Source organism: Falco cherrug, chromosome 9 (genome assembly GCF_023634085.1).
Source record: "Falco cherrug isolate bFalChe1 chromosome 9, bFalChe1.pri, whole genome shotgun sequence".
Classification (NCBI taxonomy): Eukaryota; Metazoa; Chordata; class Aves; order Falconiformes; family Falconidae; genus Falco; species Falco cherrug.
Genome location: NC_073705.1, coordinates 4,618,687 through 4,641,071, shown reverse-complemented (window position 1 = coordinate 4,641,071; position 22,385 = coordinate 4,618,687). Strand labels below are relative to the sequence as shown.

Genomic DNA, 22,385 nt, shown 5'->3' with positions numbered 1-22,385 from the left:
GAACTCACATGAATGCCAACATTGCATGTTGGTGTAGCAATGACTGGGGTAGCAGCTGCTGCCTCCAAGAAGCGTTTTTGTGAACAACTGAATTTTATCATTACCTAATTATCAGATTCCCCTTTACATTTGTCTTTTAATCGATTTGCATTTTGAAGACAATGGCTTGCTTGTGTTTCTCCATTTTACACAAGCTAATTAGACGAACCGACAGGTAAATGCTGGGGTCGGGCCCTGAGCCCCGCTTCGGCGCGGCTGGGCCGGGAGCAGCGCTACCGCCGCCCCGCTCCCCCCGGGCCGCCTGCGGGGCGCGGGCTGCGCACCCCCCGGGCCCGCCCCACGCACCGCTTGCCCGCCCGCCCCGTACAAACGCCCCCGGGGAACCCGCGACGGCGGCGGGCACTGGGGGGGGGGCGGGAAGGGGTGCGGCTTGCCGCTGGCTCGCCGGGCATCTCCCGGGGCCGCGCCCCGCCCGGGGACCCCGGCAAGCCGCCGGTACCGGTAGCGACCCGCCGGGGCGACCCCAGAGTTGGGCCCGCGGGGGGACGGCGGCGGGCGCAGGGCCCCTCCGGACGCGCGGCCCGGGCGGGGCCCGCGGGGTCTCCCCTCGCTCTCCTGCCCGCAGCCGCAGGTGCCCGGCCGAGCGGCCCCGCCCCGCGGCAGCTGGTGCCGGGGTGGGAGCGGCGCGGCGGGACGGGCGGCCCCGGCCCGGCAGCTGCCTCTGACTGGGCGCCGGCGCTGCGGCTGCTGCGCGGGGCCCGCACCCGGCGTCCCCAGCGGAGGGGGCTCGGCGAGGCCGGATTCGTTTCCACCCAAGGAATGGCAAAGGCGGTGGCGGGCAGCTGTGGCGCTGTTTGCCGGTGCTAACCGTCTAACGGTAAGTTAAAACATTTTTTTTTGAAGTCTCCGTCTGAATACGCTGCGAGCCTGGAGCGTGATTTTGGACGGAAAGGCCGCGCAGCCCCTCCGGGCGCACGCCAGGCCCGGCCGGCAGCTCCGCACCCGCGGGGGCGAGCTCGGTGTCGCGACAGAGAGACGCTCGTGGGCTGAGCCAGGCAGCCGGAGAGGTAAGTCAAAGCGACATAAGGGATCTATCCGCCGCTCCCCGCAGCAGGGGCGGTTCCGTCACGTCCGGGACGGCAGGGCTGCCTGACGCGCCGCGCCGACCTGCCGAGACAAACGCCGTACCGCCGCGTGCCCCTGCGTGGGCCCAGCTGTGGCCGCCCGCCGCGCCCCGCGCCCAAGGTGCAGCCGGGCCCCGCCCCCGCGGCCTGCCCCGCCCCCGCGGCCTGCCCCGCCCCCGCGGCCTGCCCCGCCCCCGCGGCCTGCCCCGCCCCCGCGGCCTGCCCCGCCCCCGCGGCCTGCCCCGCCCCCGCGGCCTGCCCCGCCCCTCGTACCCCCGGCCCGGGGAGGTGGGCGCGGCGCGGGGGGGCCCGGCCGCTCGGTGGGCGCCCATCTAGTGTCGCGGGCGCCGCTGTGGTCACCAGCCCGGAGCGCAGCGCCCTGCGAGCTCTCGCGGCGGGACGAACCGTGTCCCAGCTGAGGAGGTTCAGTGCGCGAGGCCGACAGCGGGAGGGACAGTATTTTCAGTGTTGCCAGAGGATTGTTACTTGGCCTGATGGACCCATTTTCAAAGCACGCGAGGTCCGGTTGTTCGCAGTAGTAGTTCTGCTGAGGGATGTATGTGCACTGTAGGAGGTGTGTGCATACAGGGGAGCGCTGCCAGGCCCCGTGCCGTGGGGTCGTCAGGAGGTGTTGGGCCAGCACGCTGGCCTGGTGGGTGGTTAGAATAGAAACGGCCAGCTTAATTTTTTTTAGAGCAATATTTTATGAATAATGGAATAATACTGCCCTCAGTTTAATCCTTCAAACAATACACGTTGGCGGACTTTGGACCATATAGAGAGGAAGGACAACAGTGTTTCAGAGAGTCTTTCTGAAAGAGATAAGATATCAGAAGATTAGCCAAGACAATCTAGATAAGGATGGTAAATGATTGTTAGTCTTACGAATTTTTGTTTTTGTTTATGCACCAGTGGTGTATGTTGTCACTTCTGGGGAAAACCATAAAGCAGATGGCAGAGTATAACTTTTTCCAAAAATAATGATTTAATAATGCTCTTTGTAGTTAGACCCTGGATAAACCAAGGATTAGACTCTTTATTGTCCTGTGCAACTGAATATTAATGACTGAAACTTTGCAGTCACCTCTGCCAGTTGCTCCTTGTCCTCACCCTGGGTTGGGAGATGAAGTGGTAAGCTGAGAGTTACCAGAATTAAACTCAGTCTAGACATTGCGAAGATACTGAAATGGGTGGCATAAAAGGCCTTCAGCTGTCTCAATGCAAATAAAACAAACTGCAAAGGAAGGCCACAATGCAGAGAACACGTGGAGGAGATTAATAATGACCTAGGAGTGGCTGTTGAACTAAATTAGCACTTTGTTCCACCTTTTACTAAGGACAATGCTAGTTGTGGAGGGTTAAAGAAAGGTGACAGAAAAGACAGTCTGAAAATAGAAGTTGTACAGCAAAAGTAAAAACAACATTCCAGTTGGAAGGTGATACTGAATAGTTTCCATTCCAAAATTCTAAGAAGACAGAAGCTATTGATAGCAGGTGTTTCATAAATGTGTCATGTGTGTAGTGGTACCATGTGGCAAGAGAAAGCATGAGCAGTTCCTTGGTTTAGGAAGGGGATAAGTATATGCAAGTTTGTAAATGCAATCTTGGTCACGTACAAGGTTTTAGAGTAGATTTTTAGAAGGGCTGTGACGAAAGAAATAAGGAGAAATGTGATTAATTTGAGCAACCTGGTCTAGTGAAAGATGTCCCTGCCCACAGCAGAGGGGTTGGAACTAGATGATCTTTAAAGGTCCTGCCCAACCCAAACCAGTCAGTGATTCTGTGATTCTAACTGGGACAAGTGCTCTTTATTGTGCAACTGCAGTTGGCTGAGAGATTGAGTAGGTGCATTAATCTTCGGCTGATGACAGCTCAGATGTATCTCTGCAATGTGATGCATCTGCAAACAATGTAATCCTGGCATATGTTAAGAAAGAATATTTCCATCGGTGATGAGGGCTTGTCACTGTCATGTACAAATGGACAAGGAACAGAAATTTCTCATCTCCTGTGCTAGAGATTAACTGAAACTGGGCCAACTGCACAGGAGCAACTGGTCAAGGAAGAGTGTTTCTTATGAGAGGGTATTAGAACAGCCTGTCTTGTTTAATAAAAAAGCAGCAAATGGGAAGACTAGGCGGTGTGACTGCAGTCCATAAATGCAATAGGGTGGAAGAAGGGCTCTTTTACTATTAAGGGGAATACTGACAAATAACAAACTGGCACAAAGTAGCCATTGATTCTGTCAGCTAAATTTAGTATTAAAGCAAATCTGCATAGTGTTCTACCTGGATAGTAATTGGAATTAAAAGACACAAAACTAGAATGAATTATTGTTATCATAAAATAAACTTTTTAAGTATGCTGGAAGCATGGTTTGTAAAGTCAAAATTGGCCAAGTACACTCTATAGTGAGGAAATACAAATGTAATGTTCCTAATTAACCTGACTATATATTTTCTGACTACATACCTGTGCAGTTAATTTCAGAGGATCAAAAGTCATGAGTCACATGTTGGGAAAACCATGAATTTAACTCCTTAATAATGACATATTTATTTAAGATTCTGTGTTCTGGTGTGCCTTGAGTTCTGTATTTTGCTCTTTTTCTCTGCTTCTAGAACCTGCTGTTGTTTCAGATCTCTCTCACAGTTCCTCATCAGAATTTGTATTTACCTATTTTAATTAAGTCTATAGTATGTTACTGAAAAAATTTATTGCTCAAGAAATACAGATATATAGGATGTTTTTCTAGTTCTCTTTAAGTATGTGCATGAACTGCAGTTGTATCAACATGCAGGATTAATTTCCAGAAGGATGCTTAAGCAGCCTTAAAAAAGTCACCCAAGCACCTAGGTTTCATTTGCTTCAACTCCACACTCAAGTTTGTCATTTAAATTAAGTTCTTGGGAGGCAACTGTATGCTTTGCACAAGACAAGGAAAACTTGTTTTTCTGGTAGGTGTGGCTGCTGTTACGTCATTAAAGAACACTAACCACGGGAAATAAAATGTGTCAGCAAGTGCCTTAGGTATGTACTAGCATTTTTTTCCTCAGTATTGTTCTATACTGAACAATTTGTGCAATTAAATATTAATCTTAAAATACTTAAGTTTTTACCTGCTTAGAATACACAATTTGTAGGTTATACCTTAGCAAAAATAAATGGAGGACTGAACAGAACTTCACTCAGCTATCTGCTTTAAAAGGTACTTTTTGCTTTCTGATGTTTACTGTTCAAAACACTGTTGAAGTATTTTTTTTAAATGTTCATTACTTATAGCAAGCAAAAGCAGAAGAAATAACAGGTAATAAATTAATTTTATTATTTAATGATGACATGGTTTGATTTTTCTTCAGTAAAAAAATAGTTATTCTAGAAGGCCAAACAATAATTTAAGTCATAAACAGGCAAGACCAAGGAAAAAATGTTAAATATGACCTACTCTGTGTTGTAAGAATGCTAAAATATATAGCAACCTGGGAATAAGAATGTCCAGGGGAAACTTTTTGCCTGATTTTAGAATGTTTAATAAAAAGACTTAGAAAATGTGAGGTTTTCTTAGTCACAAATCTCCAGCAGAAGGTTGTACGACAGTAGCAGGCTCTTACCACGTATCTGCAGGTCTGCTCTAAAGGCTTCTGAGGGGGGACTCTCCAGGTCAGAGATGAGGAGCCAGCGCTGGCTGCTGCTGCTGCTCTGCTTTGTGCCTACTGTGCTCTAGGGGAGATTCCTGGCCCTGTGACTCTTCTGGTCTGAAAGCACTTTCTTGGTGGCTAGGAAAGGCTGCTATAAATCATCAGCCTTGGCAAATGGGGCGTTTTAAGGGGTGTGTTGTGACCATCTTTCTCCTTACTTTGCTTTTTCACGGAAGAGCAGTCGTGAAAATGTTGCACATTATTCTGAAGGTGTGGACAGTTACTTTTTGCTTAAACTCGGTTGAGATTCAGAAGCTGGATTTTACTGGTTGTAAAATACTGTATTTAAGCACAAAACCAGACCCTAGCGGAATTTTTCAAGCCAAACAGTGAAGTTGTCAGTGATTTTTAGGAACTTCCAAAGCTGTGAAGCTGCTGAGTATGATATCTGGATCAAAACTATGGATTTAGGTTCGTTCTGGTTTTGTATCTTGCTTACTTTTCTTTGAAAATGCTACTTTTCTGTTCCATCACAAAACAGTATCAAGATAGAGGCTTTCAAAATAGCTTTACACAATGTGTGAAATCTGGGGGAAAAAGCATGAAATACGAGGTTTAATTATTATCTTAGAATAGACTGAGTAATATGCTTTGGAAAAAGTAGTTAGATATTTAGCTTGTGCATACTCTCTGAACATACTTAGCTTAATAAGTACTTAAGCAAGTGATTTTATTAAGTCTTGAGAAGTAAGTGAAAGGACAAGAAATATGAGAATTTTCCAGTTTCTGCTGCAGCTGTCACATTGCTACCTGTTTTAGCTACAAAATATAGAAATCTGGGTCTTTTAATGATACTATTTTTTTTTCTCAGCAGCTGACTTTATGCAGCTATGACATGCCTACTAGAAACATTTTCTTCATCTTGTTCAATAGAATCAGTTTATTCTATCTTGACATTTTACCCCATGCTTCTTGCTGGCAGTCGGGGATACTGCCTTCTGCCAGTCCAATTCTCTAATATAACGCGAATTTGATTAATCTGGGGCACTCTTCTTCCAAGAATCTCTGTGGTACAAGCAGTCCTTTGAAGAAACTTGCTGTCACCTTACTGTTTTATGGATCGTATCTGGATGCCTAAAGATGAATTTGTAAAGGAAACTAATCTGAGCTCTACTTGCAGAAATTATGGCTCTAGAGTGCCATGAGCTCCCCGTCAGGCATTGGCACTGGCTGGCACATGAGTGCTGCTAAAGAATTTGGCCATCCAGGTGCTTGGGGATGCCTGCCTGTTCCTGCAGCAGCAAGAGTTTAAGATCTGGCCCCAAAACCATGCCAGGGCCTGAGCCAGCATTAATGCCATGTGAGAGGGGCCCAGGTCTCCGTGAAGCGTAGTACGAGGCAACCTTCCCTGCAAGCCCTGCCTTGTACAGTGCTAAGGAGGGCAGAACTGGTAACTGAGAATGAGTTTTATACCCACATAGGTTTCACCTGTCTTCTGAGTTTTATCAGTTGACCTTCCTCTGTGTGTATTTTGTCATCTGTTGTGAATTGCAAATTAGGGAATTGATACATCAGCAATTGTATCTGGACCATCATGTGCAATCCCCAATTGCCACGTTTTTTATGAAGCTGATTAATTCTGTATACATTTAATTTGTATATCTGCCCCTAACTTGCCTGTGAGAAGTCTGGTTGAGGGTTTTATTTGTGTATAATTTACATAAACACCGTGTAGAAGAAAAAAAACCCAGCTTTTGTTTTGCTTTAAAAATTACTGCCCGATTATTTCATTTGATATACTAAAGTTTGGATTGTAGAAAATCATGAATAATGGCTCCTTGTCTCCTATATATAAACCTCTGTCATATTCTTTCACAGAACCTTCCATGTACAGAAACTTCCACACACCTGACATAGAGGCATTGAGAATGTCACATACAGTATTGTCAATTCAATTAAAGGTGTGTTTTGTGACCTATTTTTTTATGAAAACACAGTACCTGTGTCTCTGATTATGTAGTGCACAATGATAGAGATCTGTGCCCCATCTTGTTAGAGAAATTCTTGAGCAACAAACATGAGTAAATATTGTCTCATACTACATATTTTCTTTTCTGCAGATGTGGCAGCATGAAGTGCAAGGAAAAAGAAATCTGCATCCACATTCAGATACATTCAAAATGTTGTGTGGTGGGAAAAAACCTTATTTTGCTGTTGCTGTGTGCATTGTTACTTTAACTTCAATGGTCACGCTTTCTTACCTTAGGTTACAGAGACTTTCTTACCTGCCAAAAATAATCCAAGAAGGTAGCAGATGTAGAGGGAGAATTACCTATAGCACAATAACACCATTGAAAGATAACAGAACTTTTATTATATCTGCATACTTTGACAACAGAGAAAGCAAAGTCACTCGTGTGATCGGGATTGTTCACCATGCAGAAGTAAAACAACTATACTGCTGGTTCTGCTGTCAGGACGACAGAAAGATGTATGTATCAAAAGCAACAATTGACGTTCACTCGGACAGATTTGGGTTCCCTTACGGTGCAGCAGATATAATTTGTTTGGAACCCGAAGGCTGCGATCCAACACACGTATCAGTTCATCAGTCTCCACATGGAAATATTGACCAGCTGCCAAGGTTTGAAATCAAAAACCGCAAGACTGAGACCTTTTCTGCTGACTTCACTGTATGCATCTCTACCATGTTTGGAAACTACAACAACGTCTTGCAGTTTATACAGAGTATGGAAATGTACAAGATTCTTGGGGTACAGAAGGTGGTGATCTATAAGAACAACTGTAGCCATCTGATGGAGAAAGTCCTGAAGTTTTATATGGAAGAAGGAACTGTGGAGATAATTCCCTGGCCCATAAACTCACACCTCAAGGTTTCTTCAAAATGGCTCTTCATGCAAGATGGAACACACATTGGCTACTATGGGCAAATCACAGCTCTCAATGACTGTATATACCGTAACATGCGGAGGAGCAGATTTGTACTCCTTAATGACGCTGATGAAATAATTCTTCCCCTTAAGCACTCAGACTGGAAAACGATGATGAGCAGCCTTCAGCAGCAAAACCCGGGGGCTGGCGTTTTCCTCTTTGAGAACCACATCTTTCCAGAAACCGTGTCTACTCACATGTTCAACATTTCATCCTGGCATACTGTTCCAGGTGTTAACATATTACAGCATGTTCACAGAGAGCCTGACAGGCAAGATGTAATCAATCCCAGGAAAATGATAATCGATCCACGAAAGGTGATTCAGACTTCAGTCCACTCTGTCCTACGTGCTTATGCGGACAGTGTGTATGTTCCCATGGATGTTGCCCTCATTTATCACTGCCGGGTGCCCCTTCAGGGACACCTTCCCAGAGAAGCCCTCATCAGGGATACAACACTGTGGAGATATAACTCATCGTTAATCACGAATGTTAACAAGGTGCTGTATCAGACCGTACTGTAAGCTCAGAAGCGCAACCTTGGTTGTAAGGAGGGAAAGTGGAGAGCTACCCGTTCTGTGGGCAGGCAGAGGACAGATTGTAAGATCCTATTAAAATCACTTTCACCTGAAGCTTACGTCTTACAGAGGCTTGGGAGAACAGCCCTTTTGTGTACTGTGCAAAGGTGAACGCGTCTGACTTGTGAATAGAGACGTACCTTGTAAGAGTCCACAGTGATCGAGTGCTAGTTTAGAGTTGGGCTCCTCAGGGAAAGTCTCTACTGTAGCTTTGTTAGGTGTGAGAGCCGAGGCATAGTGAGAAGATGGCTCATTTATAGCCTGTAACTATGGAAGGGCATTATTCAAGGCCTAGGAGGTGACCATTTAGAAATTAGAAAGTTAATTTAATGATTTCTACCTTTCCCTCTTTTTCTTTTCACATCTTCGTATATGTTTTAGCTAGTACAATGAACCTGTGAATTACCTGAAGAAGGAATGAATTGATTTTTGATTATTTGTATCTCTGAATCACTTGGTGGACAAAAAAGTACAGCTGTGCTTAGTAATCCTCATTAAAAGGTGGCTTGGGACAGCGTTTCCCAGATGAAGACCTGCATTGGCATTCACCCTGTAACTCGTTAGAATCACAGAAGCAAGATAAGAAAACAGCAGTTGTAGCACTGGAACTGCCACTTTTTTAGAGGTGTTTCTTCTTATGGGAAACGGGAATTTGTAGCAGAGCTGTAAGTTATTTAATAATAACCAAGCATCAATGCAGATGGTATTACTTCTTCTGGAAAATGTAAAATGAGTTTGTTTTCAATTAAAAATCAATAAATCAATATTTCTTAACTGAGTCAAATAATGCAAAAGGCTATCCACAGTTTTCAACCTACGTGCAAAAAATACAACTACAGTCAGTTTTAAAGGTAATGTTGCTTAATTCTTGAAGTTTGTATGTCACTGTACTGGTACTAAATTTGTGCCAAGTTGAGTAAAAGGTAAACAAATACATTGTGAAAATAATTGAGCAGAATCTGCCAGATTCAATAGCAAAAAAAAGGAACCCCTTATCTTCTTGGAAATAGCGTTTGTTAAAGTGGTGATGTATTGTAAGGGTAAACGTAGCTGCTGGGGTGCTGATCCAAATGACTATTTAGCAGGGGTTTTGAGACTTGTAAATTTGAGAAGGGTGAGCCTTCTTGTTACCTGCAGCTGTTCTGAATTACTTAAGCGGTAAGTGCTGAGTTATGTTGGAAAGCTTTAAAATGGAGGCAAGGGCTACAGACTGATGTTAAAGAAAAGGAGGCTGTTGTGAACTGAAAAGGTTGTTTCCAGGTGGAAAGATGGAGGTATGAACAGCAACTTATGATGTGTAATAGCTTTTTTTTTTCCTTCTTCTTCTTCTTTTTTTTCTGGGGCCATGAAGCCTCATAACAAACTGTTTCTTCATTCACAAAGCTTAGGCATTAGGTGGATTTTAGTCCTTTAGTAATGGGTAAATTGAATTATGTTGCTGCTTTATGTAGGTTTAAGGGTACGGCAGCTGCATCTCATCCAACCTCTACCTAAAAATAATACCAAGTAGTTTGTAACTTCTGCTGAAGGGTCAGATGGGAAGCAAAGTAAATGAAGTATTTGCTCACTGTAGCTTCACAATTTTGGTCATATTTTTTTCTGTTTGCTAAGCCCCCAAAGCTATGTGCAGTGTACTGATGTGGTAATGTATTAGACCCTTCCTATGAAGGGACGTCCAGGGGCAGTGATAGTCTGATAATTTGGTCTGTGGCAGAGAAGTGTGTGTGAGGGCAGGTGTGCTTTTTTTTTTTTTTTTTTTATTTTAAATTTCTACACCAGTGTCATGTTTTCATTCCTTCATCTGTTTTGTGGTGGCACATACCTGTGCCCTTAAGAAGCACCATCATTAGCAGATTATTATCATTAGCTAGCATATGTCCAGGTGGAACTTCTACTTAGAAGTCTTCAAGAGACAATCTGGAAATAAGTGTTTGCTAATTGTGTTTATAATAATCATCAGCTGCTATTGTAACAGGCTAAAACTTCATTCAACTAAAACTAAAAGGGTAGAAGAGCAGTGTAGCGTGTATTGCATGCTTATCATGCTTTTCTGCTTGCGTACTCTGGGACAATGCAGAAAAGGAGAATTTTGAGTTCCTAATTTTGAAAAATTTTCTGCAACTTGTAAAGTACATGTGGCAGGCTCCCTTTCCAGCTGCAACTTCATGGCTGTTAACAAACTGCTATTTGCTTTACAGCGGCAGCAGCATCTCCCAAGGTCTGTATCAACAAATTGACAGCTGTATTAACATCGGCGGTGCCTGCCGCAGTGATGGTCTTGCTTGGCTAGAGGTCCATTTAGAATTGTAGACCTGTGTAGTTTAAAAGGTGCAGCTGGAAATCCAGCTCCCAGCTCAAAGCAGGGTGAGGTAGCATGGTTTGCTCAACACTTGTCTAGGTGAGCTGGATACACAATCTCTCTGGGCAGCCTGTTCCAGTCTTAAACTACCCTCACAGTGAAGAACTAGTCAGAATTTCTCTTGTTGCAGTTTGTGACCGTTGGCCTGCTGCGTGATGCCGACACGAGCCTGACTTTGTCTTCTCTATACCTTCATATTGGGTAGCTGGAGACAGTAGCAGTGCCTCCTTACCCCATGCCCACTCCACCTTCCCTTCCCATCCCCCACCATTCTCTCTGGAAGGCTGAACTCTGCTCTCGCAATTTCTCAGACATCTTGAGTTCCACCTCTCTGTGGCCTCTCCACAGGACTTGCTCCAGTGTGTGTCTGTTTTGTCCTAGGGAACTGGGCACTGGACTCAGGTGTGGCCTTGAGCACAGAATAGAGGTGAAGAATCCCTTCCCTTGAACTCCTAGTGATGTCCGTGTTCATACAGCTCAGTACAGTTGGTCGTCTTCATCACAAGGGTGCATTGCTGAATCCTGCTCAATGTGCTGTGCAACAGCATTCCCAGGCTCCAACCTGCCTGTTGTGTGGGGTGACTATGTCTCAGGTGCAGGGTGGTGCATTTGCTTTGGTTAAACTTAATGAGATTTCTGGCCGCCCACTTGTCTGGTTTGTTGAGGACCCTCAGAATAGCATTCCCAGTTCTCTTGTGCATTGACTGCTTCCCCTTCCCGTGGTTTCCCCTTCCCCTCCAAATTAGTGTTGTTGGAAACTTGCCGAGTGGACTTCTGCATCATAAAGTTGATTAATAAAGTAGTTAATCAACTCTAGCCCCTGAAGAGCACTTCTAATAACTTGTTACACCAGTTAGATTTTTGTGTCGCTGATGACCACTCTGAGCTTGGCATGCCAGTCCACTTTCCACTCATCTTGCGGTCCAAATATTTACTCCGTATGTCACTGGTTTGGGTACAAGGACATTTCTGGCATGTTTCTGTCTAAACTCCTGCTGTGAATAATCTTTCAAAGCTAATTTTATAGGTGGGTCCTTTATAGAGTAAGCTGAGTTACTGTACATACCACACACAGTAGTTACTCTCACATGAGTGGTGGGAACTGGATTTCAAGACAAGTTATTGAAAGCTTTCTGTTTCATGTAAGTTTTCTTCGCTTTTGAGTGAGAAGACAAAGCTCTAAGAGATCATTTATGCCCCAATCAGTGGGGTCTGAATGCAGAGCTGTGAATTTGGCTTCTAACTGATGAAATCCTTGACTAGAAAATAAATTTTCAAAGTAAGTTTGTGCGAATAAAAGTGGAAAGCCAAGTACTTAAGACTCTAGCCTTGCATTCATGAGCCACTGCTCCACTGTGACTTTATGCAGTTCCTACTGCATCACTCAAATACTGATTCTTGCACATGAAAACTCCCCTTCCATTGTAATTCATACTGCATACATTTGGGAACCTTGGCCTTTGTTCAGTACTAAGTATGAAATTGGGCCTCCTTGGATAGCATGAAAAAAAATTACACTAACAATGGTAATGCTAGGCAGTTTTACCTTTTCAAGGAAATGAGCCTATCTTCCTGAAGTCATGTTTTCCAGTTGTGTCAAAAAAAAAAAATAAATAGACATTAAGGGGAAATTTTATTGTAAGGGAGGAGGGGAAATCAACCTAAAGCATTTCTAAAGCATGTGATGTCATAGGTACAGCTTTTCAGTACATGTCAAATACCACAAAAGTATGTGGATAGGTATTTGCTACTCAATAGTTATGTGTACATCAGGTCTACAATGATCAAAGCACAAGACCTTTTTCTATTCCAATGCTTTTCTTCAGACTTTTGGTATTTTGGCGGGTTTTTTCCCCCAAAGATGCGTCATTCTCACTTTTACTTGCCCTTGCTTTCCAAATCTAGATGTAGCAACTACTTTTAAGTGCATGATTATATAAACTGCAACCTTTGGAAAAAGTGAATGGCCGCTAGACATATTTAATGTAAGAGAGTGACTCTTGCTGTAGAGATTGACCATCATCTTCCTGTTCGTTTCTACCTACCTGTGAACTAAATTAAGTTCTCACACAAACTATAGGAAATAACGGTCTGTAAAATACTGATCAAGCCATTCTGAGTTACCATCAGCAAATATGATGGAATACTGTCAGACCTTAATTGTGATGGAAAGCTGTCAGACAGATAAAAAGTTGGCTCATTCTCACCAAGGAGAGTTTATATTGACATGTTCTTGAACTTGACCAAAGTATTATTGTTAGCATTTGATCCTACTTAAAGGACTCATTTGAGTCGTCTATTTCAAAGGCTAAGTATTTAAAGCTATCATAAGGAAAAACATTTTGAAAAGAATGATATTGGAGAGAGAAAGAGTTTGCTATCATCTTGTTTGAGTTAAGCAGCCATGCACTGTAACCAGTACTTGCTGTTATGTGTACAAAAGCCTATGGTTCTAAAATAGTAGCTTCACCTTCTGTTTCAACAACAAAAAATAGGTCAGAAGTCAGGTCAAGTACTACTTCATTTCAGACTTGATCATGGATTTGAAGGGTTTAAATGTTACAAGCTAGGCTTCAGAGCCCAAACAGGTATGCTTAAACATGAGTACAGACAAAATTTTGTGGTGAATACTGTTAGCATGCTGTATTGCATTATGTCCAAAACAACCCATTCCCAAATGCCCAAATAAAAGTAAATGATTGTGCATTGCATGATGATACCGTTAGGTGTGCAACTTTGGTTCATGCAAAGTCTGATTTTTATGGACACACTGCTGACAGTACATATATTCCTGAAGATTCTGCATATATGAGCTTTTCAGCCGTGTTCTTTCCATAACACCAAATGGATACTATGGTCTGGCATACTGGTGGCAAAAACCAAGCCCATATCATTTTGGCCATTTAGTCCGTTTAACCAAGACATTTCACCAGCCAAAAAGCTTGAACCTCTCTTTGACTTTCTGTACTCTGGTAGAGGCCAGCGACTTATCAATTTTTCTGTCCTCAAGTCCATTATATACAGGTATCTGTTATCGAACAGCAGAGCAAATATCTCTCCAAAGCCCAGCAAGGACACATTTGAGAAGTCAGGAGGTTTGATAACCCTGGAAGACAAGACAACATTGTTAGAAACTCTCGTTACTATCCTTATGCGTCTAAAGAAAATGAATGTCTACTTGTCATTCTGAAAGGATTCAGAAAGAACTGGATGCAAATTTTTGCAATTAAGCAACTGAACACTTAGCTGCAGTCACGCCTGTGGTTTCAGTTCTGGTTTTGTGCATTCAGGACAGACCATTCTTAACATAAGGTTAGGGTTTGAAAGGGATTCTGTACAGCACAAGGAAAAAAAAAAAAAAAGAGTCTCATTTCCACATACACACAAAAAAGCAAATGTACTTGTGTTTTACAGTAAATTTCCATAGGGATTTCATGCCTCGATATCGTTAAACTGAGAGGTAAAACCATTTATTAGTATTTTGCCCACTCTTTTAAAAGCTGGAAATAAAACGCAGAAAGGCCTTCTTGTGATAAGAGTAGTCATTCAAGACTGGTCCTTAACAGAATGCTGTTTTACTGATGCTTAGTATAAATTAAGCATTTTCATCTTGGGGGAAAAACAGAAGTATTTGTTAGTTCCTCTACAACTTTAGGATATTTTTGCCTTAAGAAAGAAAACTTGGAACAGAAACTTGAAAAGAGCAAGTTTTCCACAACCGACTGAACATTTGATCATAGTATTTACATAAAGGACAGAACTGAGGCACAAAAATCTACAGAGATGATAATCTGTTCTCAGCAGTAAGAGAATACCTTTCTCTTTTGAAGGATGGGAGGGTAACCTAAGAGGTGAAATTACTGTTAGTCTTACTGATAAGAAGCAGTTCTTTCGGAGTAGATCTTCCAATGGTAGATACTCTATAAATACTTGGACCATTTCAATTAAGAGTCTGCTAACAGTTCTAAAATTCAGTTTTCACTTTAATGCCACCATTTCTATCAGATACAGCCTTGCTCTTTTTATGGAAACAGAATGCCATGCTGCTTGATCCCTTACTGCAGTCTGGTAGACTTCACTATCGTTCCACAGCATTACCGAGAATGACGGATCAGTAGTAGTGCTATAAGGAAAAAGTGTCTTTTTAATTTCTTGTCCTATCAAAGGACCCCCAGAAATAGCCACCTGGTTCTCTGTAGAGCAGTCTCCATGGCAACATTAACTTCTAGTCACTAAAGTTTCACATTCACAACTACAGCACTGCAGTCTGATTTAAGTCTATATTGAAACACTTCAGCTTGAAAATACGAAAGATGGCTGACTAGTCTGCAACCAGAAACCAAAACAGCAATCAAATGACTCGTATTAAGAGACGATAAATTAGAATTCAACCCAGCAAGTGTAAAGAAAGATGTTTACAGAATTTGTATCAAGATTCTTCTGGCCTACATCTAAAGTAAGTTATTAAAAATAGTATGTTCTTATTTATTTAAATGAGACTAAATCTTAAGCTGAAAGATTTACCTGAGAATATCATAGCTGGCAAAGTCCCACTGGTATAATCCCAGTGCTGAACTGCACACTATGTATTTACCATCAAAGTGCAGTCTGGGCTGTAGGGAGATGCTGCGATCTTCAGAAACAGACAGTGTTTTTAAGCACTTGCAGTTTATTTCCCTTCCAATAGGCCAAATCTACAATTCAAACACAGTTAAGACCATAAAACATTCACATTATAAGCTGTCACACAAATAGAGCAAGCCTCACAGTCTCTCTTTAAGCATCGGGTAAACGTATGCATGTTTTTTCAGAAGTATTTATCTCCTTTAGATAGGAACATAATTTCTGTAAGTGACTTGTCTGACAGTATTGCTGCAGTTAAGTGTTGTTTCTAGCCTAAAAAATCCCAGTGAAAATGGGTGTTCTGAAGAACTGCAAAAAAATCAACCATCCAATTGGACAGAAATGTAACACTGTTTTGGTTATGAAGCACTTTCACAGGCACAGACTATTTAGAGCACTCTCCAACTCAAAAGTCCCCAACAGTAACGGTACTTGCAGTTAAGTGCTTCCCTGTCAAGTTAGCACATTAGGCATGCACTGAAAGCACTTACTATTTGCATTACCATTCATGTAGAGCTATAATTTAAATTTAAACATGAAGGACAGCATTGAAAAGTTGGCTTCCAAAAAGCCGCATGTCTTGTACACAACTTTACAAGCAGGGAATATGGGAGGAAAAAAAAGTCATATAATACGTAAACTTGAGCAAAGCACTCAAGCATTTTATTTCCCTGGGTATCAAAATGATGTATGCATGTTATATGGTACATACCTTGATTTCATACTTATCTGCACTAAGAAGAATGTAATCCCCAGGACTATGCATAAGAGATTTGACTTTGCACTTCTGCAAAACTACCTGTAATTGAAGGATGTAATGATTTATGTCGATGCTATTAAATAACTTTCATTTGAATTTTTCACTTCATTGACAATCTGCTTACTGTGCGTTTGTATAAAGGCAATTCAAATACTACTAGCACCTGAAGGGAAAATACACTTTTCTTGTTCCTACTAGTGACAACGTACTGCATTAATAAGTGAACATACATACTTCACCTCTAGAGTCACCTCCCCACCTTCCAAGTTCTGAAATACTCAGAAAAAAATACTGTTTCTTGACTTAGAACACTTTTCATGCTCGTATTTTGGTTATCAAGATCATTAGCTTTAGAATTAAGAATTTTCTACATAATTTTTTAGGTAGCTTTCTTTCAGTAACATTGTTTTTATTCAGTCTTTGAATCAAACACCGATTCCTAATACTATTCCAGGTGCTTTGGAATAGAAATATCTTCAGTGGTCTGAAAGGTTTGATTACAGCTTAAGTGTTTTTTCTGCTGAAATGTTATTTTGCGGTATTTCCTGATGTTCTTCAGATTCCACAACTAGGTGCAGGGTTAGGATTAGGAAATAGAACATGTCACAAACTTATTGCAAGTAAGTGTTTTGCAAGATTTATTAAAAATCAGTATTCCCACCTTAGTGACCCATTCTGTGTGTCCAGTAAGGGTATTCAGGCACGTTCCTGTTGATAAGGCCCATACTTTCACAGTGAAGTCTGCAGAGCCACTGACCAGAATATCAAGTTCATCATTGTAATCCACACTAAAAACTACAAGCAAAGAGTGCGCTAAATAAGGAATACCAGTTTCTATGTATACGTTTTTCTGTGAGACGCTAACTAGTAGCCTCTAAATTTATATGCTACTACAGCTTTAACTGTTGTTCTTTAACTATATATGTGAATTGTTGCTCTGGATTCCTAAGCTCACATCATTGCAAAATTACTGATTCTTGTTCAAATTAAGAACATGTACATCAATGGTTCCTTTATGGTTGGATTATCACAAAGCAAAACTTAAATTGGTTCCTATTTTAAGAGTTCTAGTAAGTCAATTCCAGCAGGAATAGTACATTTGATATATCTCATTACTCACAGGGGAACAGACCTACAGCTGAGTTGAGAATATTTTGCAGCAGAGGACAAAGAAGCTAATTATGAGGGAAATGCAAATACAGCTTCTCAGGCCCTATAAGCCTGTCTCCAGTCTGGGGATATAAAGAACTGCTGTTGCCATGTGCTCCCTGACACCTACGGTTTGCATCTTTTTGGTAGACTCTAAAGTACTGAAAAAACATGGCATTTAGTAGTATTTCCATGCAACTGCAAAACACTACATGGCTAAGCTTTGGCATTATTCAAGGGCAGACAGGTCTACAACTGTTCTGACTGCTTCCCCCAGCCCCCCCTGCAAAACCTGGGACAGAGCCTAAAAAAACTGAAAAAAGCTACTGTGCAAAGAGCTAACTTAAATTATAATTTGTTTAACGATGATGTATGTTACTTGACTGGTGAACTTACAAATTGAAAAGTTCAACATACCTGCACCAGTATGTCCTCTAAAATGCTGTGTCTTTGCCCCAGAGCTCCATTCCCAACAGGCTACTGTGTTATCAAAAGATCCTGTTACAAGCTTTTGTTCATCAAACTTCACTGCAGCACAAGTGTGTGTCTGGATACCATATATGCACTGACCTGTGCTTACATCCCACAGTTTTGCAGACAAGTCATCTGATCCTAGAATATAAAAGAACAGAGTAATTGGAAGCAAAGAGTAAATATTTCCCAATCCTATGCTCGTCTTCCATATTTGTCTTAAATACAGTATTTTCATGGAATCACAGAATGGTTATGGTTGGAAGGGACCTCGGGAGGCCAACTCTTCCAACCCCCTAGTCAAGTGGGGCCACCTAGAGCCGACTGCCCAGGACCACAACCAGAAGGCTTTTGAGTATGTCCAAGGATGGACCCTCCACAATCTCCCTGGGCAACCTGTGCTCACTCTCTCTCACAGTAAAGTGTTTTAGAGGCAACCTCCTGTGTTTCAGTTTGTGCCAACTGTCTCTTGTCCCATCACTGGGCCGCACTGAAAAGAGCCTGGCTCCATCTTCTTGGCAACCTCACTTCAGGTATTTACGTACATTGATAAGATCCTCCCTGAACCCTCTCTTCTTTAGGATAGTAAGTCCCAGCTCTCTCAGCCTTTCTTCATGAGACATGCTCCAGTCCCTTCATCGTTTTCATGGCCCTTCGATGGACTCTCCAGTGTCCACATGTCTCTCTTGTACTGAGGAGCCCACAACTGAACACAGTACTGCAGGTGTAGCATCACCAATGCTGAGCGGAGGGGCAGGATCACCTCCCTCAACTTACTAGCAACATTCCTCCTAAAGCAGCCCAGGATAGTGTTAGCCTTCTTTGCAGCAAGGACATATTGATGGCTCATGTTTGACTTGGTGGCCACCAGGACCCCTGGGTACTCTTCTGCCAAGCTGCTTTCCAGCAGGTTGGCCCCCAGCATATACTGGTGTCATGGACTTGTTCCTCCTCAGGTGCAGGGCTTTGCATTTCCCCTTGTTGAGTTTTTTCCTCATTAAATATTACTTCCAAGCTGCTTGAATGGGGGAATAAGCCCTAGTTTTAGGCCTCAGCACTACAGCAAAGACTCCTGTTTTCATGTTAATTAAGGTACTAGATGTCTGGCCTTCCAGTTTCCTCATACCCTTTTAGCACCTTCCATAGATTCCAGCACTGCCTCTCGTTGACAGTATCTACTGAAAGAGATGCACGGAAGTTTTACATGATTTACATGAGTTTTAAATGCTTAGGTTTGCAAAGCCAATGACTGCAACGCAAGATTTAGTTTGTTTCAGGTAGGAAAGGAGCCCACCAAATCTCAAAAGACAGCAGATGAATACCAGACCCTATCACCTGCCAGGTTCCTTTCTCTCTCTAAAGTTCCTCTTTTTCTTTTTTTTTTTTTTTTTGTTTTTTTTTTGTTGTTGTTAAGTCGTAACAGTAAGTCCAGACAGCTGGCTTTTGAGAGCAGAATAAAACCCTAGACCCTTACACCTGTGGTTTCAGCACAAGTGTGCCACTTTCTAAAAAGTTTTGGCAAGGGTGTTTCCTGTGTATTTACATTCCCTGCTGAGTAGGGAAGTGAAAGACTGGCTACAGTCTAGTTGTTGGTTTCTAGTAATCATCTTAATGTACCAACAAATGTGGGAGTACTTAACCAGTACTCCCAACTTATTCTATAGCTGTGTTATCTCAAGTGATTGGGAAATCCTTGGAATATGCTCTGACAGCAGTTTGTAACTTTATTATTATTCTTTCATACTTAATGTTTCATACTTGTTCTGGCTGTATTTTTAAGTTCAAACTGAAATCTTGAAGTCTGCAGTCTTCAGGGAGGAAGCTGAAATTATCATTACAAGTCAGACTAGTAGCAAGGTTAAATCTAGTTTATAGGTCTTCATACAAGCTATTAGGGTAAGAACTGAAAGTGCTTACAGACTATCAGAGAAATGGTCTTGTTTCAAGAAAGACAACAAACTTTTCCTGCCACACCTTGGGAGACTGCAGTGATCACACAGCTCAATGTCCCTTTAATTAGAAGTTATTGTCTAAAAAGGTAACTAACATACCTGTACTTTTCAAATGGGCTTACTAATCTGAAGCATGATACCTGCTGTTATTGTTTTATTAACCAACAAAGAAACTGGTCTCCTTGTTTTCCTATTAAAGTGAGTAATGACTTTATTGGTGTGCCAGGTGTTTCAGAAATTGAAAAAGAAGTAATTTTAAATCCTCTTAAACTGCGCTACCCTATGGAAATAATCTATCTGGTAAAGGAAAAGCAAATTGTCATTAATCAGGGGGTGGGGGTGGGGAGAAAGCAAAGAATTGTAAGACTTTCAAGTTTTCTGTCCTTCCTACCTGTGCACAGAAGTCCATCTTTATAGTAAAGTGCATATACTCTGGCACTGTGTCCAATTAAAGAGGATGTCTCAAAGGCTTCGTGGTCCTTCAGTTGCTTCATCCTTAAAATAGCCTTTAGGTAAACCTTCTTCCAATGTAGAGGATCCTGAACAGAGTCATCTATTTGCCAACCCAAATTCTTACATGCAGTCTGCCACACCTCTGTACAGGCACTTATAACCTTATTCCACTGCTTAGAGACGAGGCAACATGTGAGTAAGGTCTGAGGATCAAGCCATTTTAACAGATAAAAACTAAGTTCCAATGGAAGAAGTTTGAGGAAGTCCCTCTTGAGGAGAATCTCTAGATTATTTGAGAGGTGCCTGAGCTGGACTGCTCCACTCAAGCTAATTAGGTGATCCAGAGTTTCATTTTTCTGCAAGTCCGTCAGAGAAAGAAATGTAATAGAAATGTTATCAAGCCATGCTTCAAAGTCCTTTTTCTCCATAAGGTTATGGAAAAATTTACCTGTGATACATCAAAATACTGTATTAGTTCCGTTCAGAAAATAAGGTAAGCATCACATCTTTATTACTGGTACATCAGTATTCCAAATGGCATGTTAACACATAGACTGAAGTGACCAAATGCACTTTAAAATATTAATTAGGTTAGGACTAAATTTGCATGCACTTCGAACTATCATTTGTCCCCCATCAGACTTAGAAGTGAATTTATGGAGCTCCTGCATGTTAGCATTCCTTATGAATGTTAACATCTTTCTTGTTCTAGGTTAACACTTCAAAATTCTGAATCCAAAAAGGTAAGGGTTAGTTTAAGTTTTAAACCTATTACAGCAAATGAACACTGTCTTACAGTTTACTCATGGATTATACTGATAAAGGGAAGACATCAAAGCATATAAGCAGACTGATAAGCTAGTTACTGACAGAACTTAATTCATATCTTTGTCCTGAACTATTTTAGACACAACACAGGTAACTATTTTATTTTTTTTTAAAAGATAGAGATGTCTGAAAAATTGTGTTGAAGGGTGTGTTAACCATCCTTCTATTTGGCTCATGTGAAGACTGTAGATTGTGCTGGTCTAGTATCAGTTTTGACACATTTGCACTGTTTTGACCTAAATAGATTTTTTTTTTTTTTTTAATTCCTGGGGTTTTTTCCCCTACTTTCTCAGTTTATTTCCAGGTAAAAGAATTAACTGTGAAACTGAAGGTTTGAAACTACTACCTGAACTGTACGGTCTGTATGCATTTATACTATCCTGTGGCATCTCAAGTCCCTACAATAAGCTTGGACAAATGATTAGCAAGATAAACATTGGGCAAACAGTTAAAAAGCCGTAACTGTTTATTTTTCTCTGGAAGATCACATTCCATTCATTAGACAACTGGCTGAATTTAATTCATAGAAACTCCCAAACCCAAAGAATTGAGGAATCTGAGTGGGAGTCAACAACACGTTTATTTCTACACAGGCATTTTACCTTCACAGAGTAAGATCTTAGAAGGCACCTCTTAACATGGCATAGCAGCACCCAAACAGTACGGTTTTGACTACCGAGGCTGCACATGGTGTGCGACTGTCGAAAACACAAGGTACTGGGTGTCAAACACAGAGAAGCAGCTGCTCCTATCAAGTCACAGGTTTGCACAGTAACTTCTACTGCTGACAGCACTCACCAGCTTTCCTCAGCACATTCGGCCGGCAATGTATTTGCCGTTCTAACAGGCTTTAGCGTGTTCTCTTGAAAACAAAAACCTGACAGGCTCCCCATGGGTAAGAAACAGGCGAGCCCCAAGGCTTTTGTTGTGTTCAGCACACGATGCTGACACGGGAACCAAGGGCTGCTGCGGGGCCCGGGCCCGATGCCCCGCGCTACCCAGCACCCGGCGCGCCGCCCGCCGCCGCCGGCCCCCCCCCGCGCTGCCGCCCCCCCCCGCTCGGGGCATGGCGGGACCAGAGACTTTCGGCGCTGCCCACAGCCTCCGACGCCGCCCGCCTGACCCCCGCTCACCTCAGGTAGCGGCCAGGCGCGGAGCGTCCCCCGGCAGGCAGCCGCCACGGCTCGCGCGGCCCCCCCGAGCCCAGCACGGGCCGGGGCTTCCCCGCGGCCATCACTCCCGCAGCAGGACGGGCTCCCGGCGCTTTCGCGGCCCGCACCACAGCCCGCGGCGGGAGGCGGCCCTCGGGCGGGACGGAGGGCCTCAGCCACGCCCGGCGCGGGAGGGGCGGGGCGAGCCCCGCGCCGCGGCCCCTGCGCCGGGCGAACCGGCCGGCTCCCGGAGGGACGGCGCTTCCCAGCACCCGCGGCGGCCCGTAGCCAGGCGGCTTCCGGCTCACCCCCTGACGTCATCAAGCCCCGCTGCCTCGCTCGGGCCG

At 42.9% G+C, this 22,385-nt stretch overlaps 2 protein-coding genes across 10 annotated transcripts; one reads left to right on the top strand and one right to left on the bottom strand.

Annotated features, from left to right (window-relative positions):
- Nucleotides 1-534: 534 nt before the first annotated feature.
- Nucleotides 535-9,070, top strand: LOC102048189 (uncharacterized). 7 transcript variants are annotated; one of them, XM_055720557.1, is made up of 4 exons: nt 666-877; nt 4,086-4,154; nt 6,641-6,723; nt 6,883-9,070. In XM_055720557.1, the coding sequence occupies exons 3-4, from the start codon at nt 6,649-6,651 to the stop codon at nt 8,236-8,238; spliced, it is 1,431 nt and encodes a 476-aa protein (XP_055576532.1). In that variant the 5' UTR covers nt 666-877; nt 4,086-4,154; nt 6,641-6,648; the 3' UTR covers nt 8,239-9,070. The 7 variants fall into 7 exon arrangements, with proteins under 7 accessions (XP_055576536.1, XP_055576532.1, XP_055576533.1 ...); XM_055720558.1 differs by lacking the exon at nt 4,086-4,154; XM_055720559.1 differs by lacking the exon at nt 6,641-6,723 and having other exon boundaries at nt 682-877.
- A 3,195-nt stretch (nt 9,071-12,265) lies between these two features.
- FBXW2 (F-box and WD repeat domain containing 2) lies at nt 12,266-22,316 on the bottom strand. Of its 3 annotated transcripts, none has more exons than XM_055720563.1 (7): nt 22,021-22,315; nt 19,998-20,507; nt 17,601-17,795; nt 16,696-16,829; nt 15,987-16,073; nt 15,246-15,345; nt 12,266-13,757 (listed from the first exon to the last, which is right to left on the bottom strand). In XM_055720563.1, the coding sequence occupies exons 2-7, from the start codon at nt 20,485-20,487 to the stop codon at nt 13,666-13,668; spliced, it is 1,098 nt and encodes a 365-aa protein (XP_055576538.1). In that variant the 5' UTR covers nt 20,488-20,507; nt 22,021-22,315; the 3' UTR covers nt 12,266-13,665. The 3 variants fall into 3 exon arrangements, with proteins under 3 accessions (XP_055576538.1, XP_055576537.1, XP_055576539.1); XM_055720562.1 differs by having other exon boundaries at nt 15,176-15,345; nt 22,021-22,314; XM_055720564.1 differs by having other exon boundaries at nt 13,615-13,983; nt 15,176-15,345; nt 22,021-22,316.
- Nucleotides 22,317-22,385: the final 69 nt, after the last annotated feature.